Genomic DNA, 12,339 nt, shown 5'->3' on the forward strand with positions numbered 1-12,339 from the left:
TTGAAAATATAAGCAAGGAACATGAGACAAACCAAGTAAGGTGAAAAATACTTTCTAGAAATGAAAAATACAATCATTAAAATTAGAAGCCCAACATATGTATCAACCAGCAGATCAGAGGTAACTAAAGAGGGAATGAGTAAACTAGGCAGACCTAAGGAAATAATCCAGAATTCAGGCCAGAAAATATGACAGAAATAGAAATTAAAATTCAGAAATAGAAAATATGACAGAGAAGTTTAGAGACATGGAAAATAAAGCAAGAAGACGTAACATGTTTCTAATTAGAGTTCCAAAAGGAGATAATAGAGAAATGGGAAAAGACGTCTGAAGGGATAGTTGCAGAGAATTGTATAATTCTTGAATTGTAGGAAAACAACAATAAGATAGCTTTACAGGTAAGTTCTAGCAAATATTTAAGGAACAAATATTCTTACACAAACTATTCCAGTACACAGAAAAAATGATTTTGAAAGATTTATACATACCTGCTTCATCCAATGATGGTATTTTTTCCACTCGGAGAGTTTTTGATCCCTGTCCTTCTTTCTGAACATTTGTAGAGTACAGCTTTACTTGACTCAGTGTACAGGGAACCATGTTTGAAAAGCTTCCAAATGCCACTAAATTCTGCCATTCTAAAAGAAAAAATTTTACTTTAATTTCAAACAAATTCACAAGAATTTTTATACCCAATAAAAGTTTCTACTATGATCAGAAAGAGAATGATTTTACTGAGTAACAGTAAAACTTTGATACTGCAAGACACCCAAATGTACAAGGCCAAGCCATCCTCTCCTCTCCAGGTGTTTCACTGATCCTTGGGTAGACAGGGACTAAATCTTATAAAGAAAAAATAAGGAGAATATTCCTGTTTCCTCTAATTTATAAATTTATTCATATGGAAACTTTAAAAACATATAAAATCAAATGAAACATTCATATTATTTAGCTATTCTGAAAGAAGTTCGTCATATAACACACTTTTTTATTTTGTATGCTAGTTGCATGTCCAAAAAAATACTGGCATAGTGTACTTTTCAGAATAAAGAACTCTTGAGGTAGGAGGAGGTCAGGGCTTCCTACTCAAAATTCCCATACACCGAACTACTCAAAATTACCCTGTGTCTTCTTTCTGCTAGCTAGAGATTTATTCCTCTTTCATTTCACAATCAATAAGTGAATTATATTAATCAGTCATTCATACTGTTACTGATTTTTTAAAATCAGATTAGATCAACATTTGATGAAATGCCTTAGTATATGGGAATGTTAATTGAGGGAAGAATAGATTTATTATGAAGCACTTCAGCTGCTGCATCTAGGTTCACTGTGGACTTTAGAGGGCTGATACACAGAAGAAAAACATATTCCACACTTGCACAGATGAGGTAGAAAAGCAAATCTGTCTGTCTCTACTCTCATGTGATCTTTGTTCTCTTTTGTTTTATATGCATACTTAGAATTCTCCCTTCTAAAAGAACTCGAAAACCCTTTTAGATATAATTTATGCATTTTATAAAGTTTTAAGTGTAATAATAAAATTGTATCATTAGAGATAGTTAAGTTTTTCCAAGAGTAGCAGGTTAAACATTTAAGAGTTGAGACTTTTCTAAATGCTTAATAATTATTTTACAAAAATACTAGTTCATGTACAGAAATATGCCTTTGAAAATAAATAAGTCTTTTCTTAATATCTCAGAGAATTCAACAGGAACCTAAGCTATTGCAAATGCTAAAGACAATTTGAAAAGCATGAGGGACATAAGGCAGCATAAACATGCACTCAAATATCAGGCTTGGGACTTGTTTTCTTAACAAACTTCCTGATGTCAACTTACTCTTTCATCAATCTGGCAAATAATTGCTGAAGACCCAGTATGTTTTCTGTCATCTGCCTCTATTTCTTAAAGGCTAAGCAAAGCAAACATAACAGTGTATCTTCTTGCACATTAAAATATATAAGCTACTCCTGAAGAGACATTTCTCCAAAGAGGACATACAAATGGCAAATAGACACATGAAGAAATGCTCAACATCATTAATCATCAGAGAAATACAAATAAAAACCACAATGAGATATCACCTCACCCCAGTCAGAATGGCTATCATCAACAAGACAAATAGTAACAAGTGTTGGAGAGGCTGTGGAGAAAAAGGAACCCTCGTACACTGTTGGTGGGAATGCAGATTGGTGCAGCTGCTATGGAAGGCAGTGTGGAGGTTTCTCAAAAAATTACGAATAGAATTACCGTATGACACAGCAATCCCTCTCCTGGGTATCTACCAAAAAAATCTGAAAACATTTATACATAAAAACATGTGTGCTCCAATGTTCACTGTAGCTTTATTTACCGTGGCCAAGACATGGAAACAACCAAAATGTCCTTCGATAGATGAATGGATAAAGAAGTTGTGGTATATATACACAATGGAATACTATTCGGTGGTAAGAAAAGATGAAATAGGACCATTTGTGACAACATGGATGGATCTTGAGAGTATAATGCTAAGTGAAATAAGTCAGACAGAAAAAGCAGAGAATCATATCATTTCACTGATATGTGGTATATAAACCAAAAACAACAAAAGAACAAGACAAACAAATGAGAAACAAAAACTCATAGACACAGACAATAGTTTAGTGGTTACCAGAGGTTAAGGGGGGCGGGGGGAGGCAGATGAGGGTAAAGGGGAACAAATATATGGTGATGGAAGGAGAACTGACTCTGGGTGGTGAACACACAATGGGATTTATAGATGATGTAATACAGAATTGTACACCTGAAATCTATGTAATTTTACTAACAATTGTCACCCCAATAAACTTTAATTAATATATATATATATATACATATATATATGTATGTGTGTATGTGTATATATATATATAGGCTACTAGCAAAATTAATTAGTGAAGCAAAGGCTACAGCAAATTCTTCCAAGAAACCTAACCGGTAGGAAAAAATCTTCTTCACCACGGCCACTGTTGTTCTGACCTGTCAACTCTATTCTAACAAAGACAATATGCCACAACACCTTTTTTCACCCACTAATGAAATACTTTTATAGAGACTGTGCTAAAGTGTTTAAAGAGGGATTACTCCACAGTCTAGAGGTTCTCTTTAGATTTTAAAACATTTTATTAAAGAAAATTTCAAACATATGCAAAGGTGGGATAAAACAGTACAGTAAACGTCCATGTACCTACTGCCTACCTTCAATAGTTATCAACTCATGGTCAGTCTCTACACACACCATTATCTCCTCACCTCACCTCTATGTTAATTTGATGCAAATCTCAGACATAAAATAATTTCATTCACTAACATTTCAGTATGTATTCTGAGACAAGAACGTCCTTAAATATAGCCACACCATTACAAATAAAAATTTAAACAATACCTTAATATCACCAATTTCCAGTTGTTACATGTGTTCTAATTTTTTTGTGTGAACAGATCCTAATATGATCCGCATACTGCAATTGGTTAAGATGTCTGTTAAGTCTCTTTTAAGCTATAGGAAGCCTTTTTTGGGGCAGTTTTTAAGTTGAAGAAATTAAGTTGTCCTAAATTTTGTTCTGGTAGCTTTCCAGTCTACATTTTGCTGATTGAATTCATTGGTATAGTTTATCCTGTTCTCCTATATGTCCTATAAATTGATGGATCTAAAGGCTTTATCCAAATTCTATTCTTTTTATTAGGACATCACTACTTGTTAGATGGTGATAGTTCTTTCATCAGGAACTACATAATATTTGGTTGTCTCTCCTTTTTGTGATAGTGTATGCTGTTGTTCAATGCCTAGAACCATTCATTCATTAGGTGGTTACAAAATGGTGATATTTTAACATTATCGCTTTATTAGTCACAATACTCTACAAAGAGAACATTCTCTTCATTTATTTAACCAGCAGTATAGTTCATAAAGGAAAATAGGCTAAATGCTAATTGTCCCCTTTATTTACTAGTTCTCAAAATAATGAGTTCATTACCTACCATCTGCAGTAGTGACATGTTAATTTGTGTGTATGCATGTATCATTATGATTTCATATATTTAAACATTATTTGATGTATTTCAATCCATTTTAGTCATTATCCTGATTATTACTCAAACAGCCCCATTTTTGGCTCATAGTCTCTTCAAATTGACTCCTGCGTCCTTTTGACAGTTTCCTAGTAATCTGATAGCTTTCTTGCTAGCTGTTTTGAAAAGTCCTTAATTTTTAACTTCAGTAGAATTTCAGGTATCAGCAACTTTAAAAGTACACATTTGACACTAAAACAAGATCAAAAATTGCACAGAACTTACAGAACACATTACCGCCTTCAACATTTTCTATTCTAAAAATATACAGGACAACATTTGGGTCAATAAAACAAATAATACCTAACACTCTGCAGTAGAAACACAACCATCTGTTGAATAAATTACTGAATTCATTATTTAATTCTAGGAGGCAGAAAAAAATATCACTCACCATTAATACTGTTTCTTCAAGGTGCCTTCGTACAGATTAATCTTACCTTTGGTGCTCACTGTTCTACAGGCCTGGACAAAGACCTTACTGCTGTACACATAAGGGATGTTTCTTCATCCAGACTGCAGAGCTACTGGTATCTCATCAGTCTAGTCACAACACTCTTCTCTGCTTTTATTTTGCTATCTGTGCCTTCGGAGCTCCTACTGACCACCACTACTGATCACTTGTCCTCTCTCCAATCTGGTATGCTACCTACCACTTACTGTGGCTTTCAGAGGAAATTTGGCCTTTTTTTTTTTCAGGCTACAACAATAAACAAAACGAGAAACACTTTCTCCCATGTAAACTGACAATTCTGCCTATTATGTATGTTGCTTAGGTAATAACAATTACTAAAAACAAACAAAAAATTTCTTGCCGTTTGGAATGCTTTATTTCTGCATAATTTCAGGCCACAGTCAAACTTGTACCCTAAGTCTTCCAGAGGTCGATCTCTGTTTAAGAGATGATTTCAGTCATTTTTTCCCAAAATTTCTAAAGCACTGACATATTAAAAACTAAATCATTGTTACACTTATTTTTAAAGAGGTTAGTGTGGATTTAAAATACACAATAAGCAGAGTAGCACAGTGGAAGCTTGCTGGACCCACAAAATACACAATAATATAGAATGCAAAAACTGTTCTTCATGGTATTATTTGTAACAGCAAAAATTGCGAACAACATAATAGTTCCCCAATAGAATGATTAAGTTATGAAAGGTCCCTATATTTTCATTGCGTATTCATTTAAAACTTTTAATAACGCGGGAAAACCCTCATAACATTGCATGAAAAAATCAGGAGATAAAAAAATACACTGATTTCAACAAATGTGACTGGTGAAATATCTGGATTATGCGCTACTTTTACTCTATACTTTATATTTTTGTATATTTTCAAAAAATGCCTACAATTTAAAAACTAAGAATATTTCCACTGCAAAGTTACTTTTAGTATTATTACTGCTAATATTAACACACTATACCTAGCTTGTTTTCAGTTAGCCAAAAATGCAGGGAAAGTCACTTTTATGCCTAATCATCAAGTAAGCAAAAGCATGACCCAGACTGGGTAGCTCAACCCGGAAGACTACCGCTGATATGATTTTTCTCCAGAACAGAGTAAGCAACAGGGAATCCTGTTTTTTTAAAGTAAAGATTATGAAATGCTGAAAACTTCCTGCACTGCCTCTTGGCATACATTTCTACTGCCTTGCTTAATTCTTCTTAATGTTTGCTTAGAAAAAGTAAAAACAGCAATAACAATACCTAATACATTAAGGACTTACCAAATTCAATTGCCCTAAATGATTTACCACTTATAAATGAGCACATTTTATCATTTATATTCCAAAACATGTATCAAAACCATCTACTACTCTCCACCTCCCCTGCCAACTACCATAGCCCAGCCACCATCTCGTTCGCCTAGATCACTATAATGTAACAGCCACCTAACGATCTCCTTATTCATCTTCCCCTTTCCAATCTATGCTTCACAAAGTAGTCAGAGGGATATTTTAAAAAACATCGCCCTTTTTTAACCTATGGCCTTAAAGGCTCTGAAACCTTTCAAACCTCATTTCATACCCCACCAGCCCGGCCCCCACAGCTGACCCCAGCCACGGCAGGTTTCTTTCTGCTCATGAATACCACTAGTCTGGCCTTCAGGGCTCCTATTTGCTCTGCCTAAATTGCTCTTCGCCCCTGTCTTCACCTGGCATGCTCATTTTCGTTTTTCATACCTTGGCTCAGTAACCACCTCCATAGGAAAGCTAGAGCTCCAGGCCAGCATATCTGGCCCCTGCTGGCTACTTTCCAGTCCATCACCCTGCTTATTGCTTGTACAGCACTTAGATATGTTTTCTCATTCCTAGCGTGTGCCCAATGAAGGCAGAAACTGTGTCTGTGTCGTTCAGCACTACACTACCGGCAACTACGGACAATGCCTGGCGTGTCTTTATTAAATGATCCTTCCTCACAAAAGCCCCATGAGGCACATACTATGGTTACCCTCACTTTCCAGTTACCAATTCTATAATTAACTTGAACTACATAGAATCATGCTGTCAAGTCTGCCAAAATGCTGTTTTATAACTGTCAATGTTCCTATTAGTTAAAATTGTTAAAATTCCCACTCTACTTTTCTTATGGTAATAAAGATGACCACAGTAGAGACAGGAATAAATACAAAGGTTTAATTTCTTTTTATTTAAAAACCACACTTTCATTAATCTCAGACTGAAGCAAAAGCATGTATCTGTTAATCTAGTACGTGGTACTTAAAAGAGCATCCTACCACCTCAAATTTTTGTCAAATGAAGCAAGGCATAAATACATGGAAAACTAAGAACCTCCTCTATGCAAAAATCAAAGAAACTTAAAACAAAAAGGATGTATTTACTATAGAAAGTAGCATTTTTATTATTTGAAAGTATATGTTCATTGTAGATCATTTGAAAAATAAAATTTAAAAATTTTTCTAGAGAAATTCACTGTTAATATCATGGTATACATTCTTACTAAATATTTTTCTAGTTTTACCTAAAAGTACATTAAGACATTTTCCCATGTCACTAAATATTTTCTAAATTATTTTAAAAATGGTTGCATATATCACCAGCCCATAATAAATGTACCCTAAGAATATTTCAGTTTCCAACTTTTCATAACGTTACCAATATATTACTATAAATAATGAACTTGTGCATTTAGTATGTATCTGATTGTTTTGTTAAAGTAAATCCTTTTAAGTAGAACTGCCGGATCAGAAGGCATCAACTTTTAAAGTTCTTCTCATATAAAAATAACTGGCTCTTTCCCTAAGCAGCCTGAGGTGACCTCTAAAAATAGTTCGCTGTTCACTTGACCCAGAGAACCCCACAAAATCATGTAAATCAAGAGGTTCAAATCTTTGTGTGTTCACTTTAAGAACACTAATGAAACTGCCCAGGTCATAAAAGACATGCATATCTGAAAAGCCACCAAGTACCTAAAGGATGTCACGTTACACAAGCAGTGTGTGCCATTCCGTCGTTACAGTCGTGGAATTGGTAGATAAGCCCAGGCCAAACAGTGGGGCTGGACGCAGGGTCAGTGGCCCAAAACAAGAGCAGAATTTTTGCTGCACATGCTTAAAAATCAGAGAGGAATGCTGCACTTAAGGGCTTAGATGTAGACTCTCTGGTCACTGAGCACATCCAGGTGACCAAAGCTCCCAGGATGCAGCGCAGAACTTACGGAGATCACGGGCGGATGAACCCATAGGTGAGCTCTCCCTGCCACACTGACGTGATCCTGAAAAAGAGCCGACTGTTCCTAAACCAGAAGAGAAGGTTGCACAGAAGAAAAAGATCTCCCAGAAGAGACTGAAGAAACAAAATCTTATGGCCTGAGAGTAAATTCAGCATCAAATAAATGCTAATAAAAGTTTAAAATAAAAGAATAACTGACCTCCAAAAACACTGTTCAACTATATGTCCCAATCAGTAGTAAGAGAGTTCCTGCTTTCCTGCACCCTCGGAAAAACTTAGCCAATAGATGCAGGCAGTGAGTAGTAAATCCTTTAAATTATATTCCTACTCTTATTAGCAAGTATAAAACATTTTGGCATTTTTATTGGCCACTTGAACTCCTTTATGAACTTCTTATTCATTTCCTTTGCCCACTTTTCTACTGGAATGTACACTGGTTTGTAAAACTTCTTTAAGAAGTAGAGATACTAACTCTATAACTCCAATACAGTAGTCACTGTTTATTGAGCACTTGAAATGTGGCTAGTCTGAACTAAGACATGCTGTAAGTGTAAAATACACACTGGAAAGCAAAATTTAGTACAAAAAATAATGTAAAATATCTCAATAATTTTTATACTGATTACATGTTGAAACATTTTGAATACACTGCATAAGAATTATTATTAAAATTACAGGTTTTTACTTTTTAAAATATGGCTATCAGACAACTCAAAATTACATACATGGCTCACATTATATTTCTTTTGGACAATGCTGCTCTTGATTATTGTTTTCCTTTTCTCCTTTAAATGTTTTCAGTATTAGTTTGACAAACAGGCATTTCTCATTTTTAAGTATGCAAATAAAGCAACTGTTTCCCTCAAGGTTTCTTACTTTGCTTGTTTTTTTAAGTTTTTCTCAGCCCCAAATTCTTCCACACAGGAATTTTAGAAGCAAAAACTAAACTTTATTTCTTGACAAAGATAAACATGTTTTTAGAATTTCCCCCCAAAGTTCAACTATTGTTCTTACATGCATCCAACTTAAATAGTACTTTTTTAAAAATGATTTTAAAATTTTACCACAATTAATGGTTGTCCTTTTAAAAACTGTTTCAGTATTACTAAAACTAAGTTTTCACAAACAAGATTAGTTTTAAAACCTACTGTCTTTAATTATGAACATTCCAAAGAACTTTGCAACGTCATTCTGAGTGGTGAGATAGGTAATTATTATCTGTGGTTCACAGATGGATGAGACAAAGAGCACATAATTTTTGACATAATGACAGCTACAGAGAATTTGGATTACACATTACACTATTTCAACTTCTTTTTACCAACACTTACAGGGCAGGTTAGACTAAATTCAACAGCCACTATATCTAATTGAAGTGTAAAATGCTGGAATTGCTTAGTCAATAGAAGCAATTGTGCTAGAAGTTTATTTGAGTATTTTGGAGTACAGCATAACCACATAATTCATTTTGTTCACATGAGAAACAGGTATACTGCCAATATAGGCAAATACAAAAATTATACTTCTCCATCACCACCAAAAAGCCCCAAGAACAATGCTGTTAAAATGAACGCTTCTTAAATTTTAAGAGCGAGTTTTTACATTTCCTGCAAATAAAAGATATGAATATATTCTTATTTGCATAGCATAGGCGTTATCACAGCATATATTACTTATAAACTTGAATGACTTGACAACAACTTCCAACTTCTACTGCAAGGTCACACACGTGCTACAAGTTTTTTCAAACATGGATTTTGAGAAGTTTTTCTGTAAAACACTCTGCATCCCCAAGAATCTGGGGGATTAGATTAGAGGTGAGTTTGGTTCAGTTTTCTTCATTGTTCCTATGAGTTCTCAAGTGTCAAGCGATGGCATCCCAAGCTATGGCCAAAACGGAGGTAAGCCTGATTACAAGTTCAATGTTATTTTGAGAACTGTCGGACAATTTAAATTTGAGTAAGAAAAGGATGTTTAAGTAGCGGGATAACAATTCTCGTCAATCACCTTTTTCTGGGTTACAGTTCCGGTAGACACTTTTTCACCAAAAAGATCGTTCAACGGATCTTGAGGTGTTTTGGTTTTTTTTCGGTACGAAACTGGGCTCATTCAATGACTGGGGGATGGCCATACTCTCAACACGTATGATTCGTAAATGCCGAATAGCAAACCACTCCCCAAACCACCGCCTTCCTCTTCTTTTAGGAAATTTAAGAACACAAGTTGGGAATGAGACGGGGGCAGGGCAAGGAAATCTACTCGGCCAAAACTACTCAATGAAGGTAAGTCGGTGAGCTCAAAAGACCCTGTTTGTGGAGTCTCATTTCCCACTGCGGGGGACAGGAGCGGGGGGTCACCGCCAGACACTGCGATGCGCACGTAACGTTTTATTTGGTACAAAGTGATCGCTTCATTGGATGTGACCCGGCCCGCGAGGGGCCAGCAACTTTTCTCGGGGGGGCTGTGCTAGAATCATAGGCAAGAACAGGGTCAGAAAGGCCTGTCAGGAAACCTCGCGGGCTGGGCGGGCCGAACCGCAAATGCGGGGAGCGGAAAGGAAGGTTCTGGGGTTGGGGAAAGGCAAGCGGGCTTACTGCCCGAATCGCAGGGCCGAGCGCCGAACCCGGCCTGGTCCTCCAGGGTGGCTTCCCGGGTGTCAGCGGCCGGGGCGGGACACTCACCCTGTGGCTCACTGGAGACGCGGGCCGCCGCCCTGCAGCGCAGACGGAGCCGGCACAGAGAGGACCAGCTACATCTGTGGGCCGCAGCGGCGGCGGCCAAGCCCGGTAACATCCTGGCGGGGCAAAGGCGCCTACTCGGACACCTCCTCCTGCCTCCGCGCCGCAGCCGGCACCAACTGACGCCATACACAGGTCACCCGCGAACACACACGCCTGCGCCGCGGCAGGCGGCCCATGTGACCCGGAAATGGTAACGTCACTTAGCGACTCCTGCCGAGGAGGCAGCGGAAGTGACATAGCGCGGAGCGCAAATCGCAAGGCTTTGCGTCCGCGGACCTGGACCTGGCGGCGTGGGGAGGGCGGGGGTGCAAATGTTGTTTGGTGGGGGTCCTTCCTGTCTCCCTCCGCACCGGTACTTTTACATCTTGCTTTGAAATCGTCGCGTAAATCGTTTGCCCCTTAACAGCCAAGAAAGCCTTAGGGGAAGTGACAGCTTCTGGGGCCTCTGCGTGCTTCTTTTTTGCGGGCTCGAAACCTGGGCCGTGTGTTGGGAATAGGAGGAGAGGTGGGAAGGAAGGACGCTGGTCTTCCGAGTCGCTCTCTCCGGAGACTTTCCGGATAAGCCCAAACGGAGGCCAGCGTGTCCTCGGTCCTCTCCGAACCTTTACCAAAGTACATCGTTCTTCGCCTGTAACAGCATTGTGTACCCGATACCCTGAAGGCAAGTACCCACTTCGGAATAAGTTAGTTGCCCTACTAACCTCTGAACCTCGGATTCTCATCTGTAATACAGTAGAATAAGACTTTTATAAATTAAAGATTCGTCTGCGTAATCGAAGATGTGCAGACATCGAAAGAGGAGTCAGTCCGGTCCTAGAGAGAGAACAGAACAGTATTCACCGGGACGTTAATTGTGTTTATCTCTGACAGGCTCGTTCCCCTCTTGGCTCAAACTCGGGAGAGGCCTTTCTTGACCACCCTTGCTGTAGTCGGCCTCGTTATTCTCTAACTTGTGGCCTTATATGCATTTCTCCAAGACGCTTATCACTATTTGAAATTATCTGTTATTTTATTTTGTCTCAGAATAGAAAATAAGCATCCTGGTGTTGGAATCTTGTGTTTTGTACATTGCTGTTTGCCAAAGGCTAAACCAGTGTCTGGCACAAGTAAATTAATTGAATGATTTGTTTTAAAGTTAATCTGAGTCCCTTAACTACTGTATATTACTACACGATAACTTTCAAGGGGAAATAAATTAGCATGTTCCTAATTTTAAGAGAATCAATAGAGTTTTTTATGCTAATTAAGTACAACCAGATTAATGAAGTCATGGTGATTAAATTATCACAAAATTGGTAAATTTAACTTCCTAAGACAAACGTAAACATTAAGTGGTTAAACTTAATGCTGTTCCATAATGCTGTTCCATAAGTATTCATAACCTTAAGATGACTCAAATCTGATTACTATTAAGAGATTTTAAGAAATTGAACTTTATGATATAAAATACAAAAGGCTTAACTCTTAATTTTATGGTAACTGTAACGTTTGTTATAATGCTAATCTAAATGCTTTGGAGTCTTAAAGTAGCCCCTGGTTTCAACAATCATTTTAATCAAAACTGATCAAAGCTTCGTAGAGTTTATTAGGTACAATAGGATTTTAATTTTCCTTTTGTTTATATGTATTTTTTAGTCATTCTTAGAGGAATATTTTGTGATTAAAAAAATTTTTCTAAATAGTTTTTGCAGGGGGTTAAAATAATTTTAATAACACAGCTGTGTGATGTGTGTAACATGCTGGTGCATAGTACATTTTCACCACGTGTTAGTTTTGTCCTACCTTTCTTTCCCCTGATATAGCTGGGCTATCACTT

At 37.2% G+C, this 12,339-nt stretch overlaps 1 protein-coding gene across 1 annotated transcript in view; it reads right to left on the reverse strand.

The window, feature by feature from the left end:
* SLC30A9 (solute carrier family 30 member 9) overlaps positions 1–10,721 on the reverse strand; it is a 71,313-nt gene extending 60,592 nt beyond the window's left edge. Inside the window, exons 1-2 of the mRNA XM_033106292.1 lie at positions 10,464–10,721; positions 489–638 (exon numbers count right to left, since the gene is read on the reverse strand). Of these exons, the coding sequence (XP_032962183.1) occupies positions 489–638; positions 10,464–10,575 (262 nt within the window). The 5' untranslated portion in view covers positions 10,576–10,721. The remainder of the gene's footprint in view (positions 1–488; positions 639–10,463) is intronic.
* Between the last annotated feature and the right edge of the window lie 1,618 nt (positions 10,722–12,339).

Source organism: Rhinolophus ferrumequinum, chromosome 5 (assembly GCF_004115265.2).
Source record: "Rhinolophus ferrumequinum isolate MPI-CBG mRhiFer1 chromosome 5, mRhiFer1_v1.p, whole genome shotgun sequence".
NCBI classification, from domain to species: Eukaryota; Metazoa; Chordata; class Mammalia; order Chiroptera; family Rhinolophidae; genus Rhinolophus; species Rhinolophus ferrumequinum.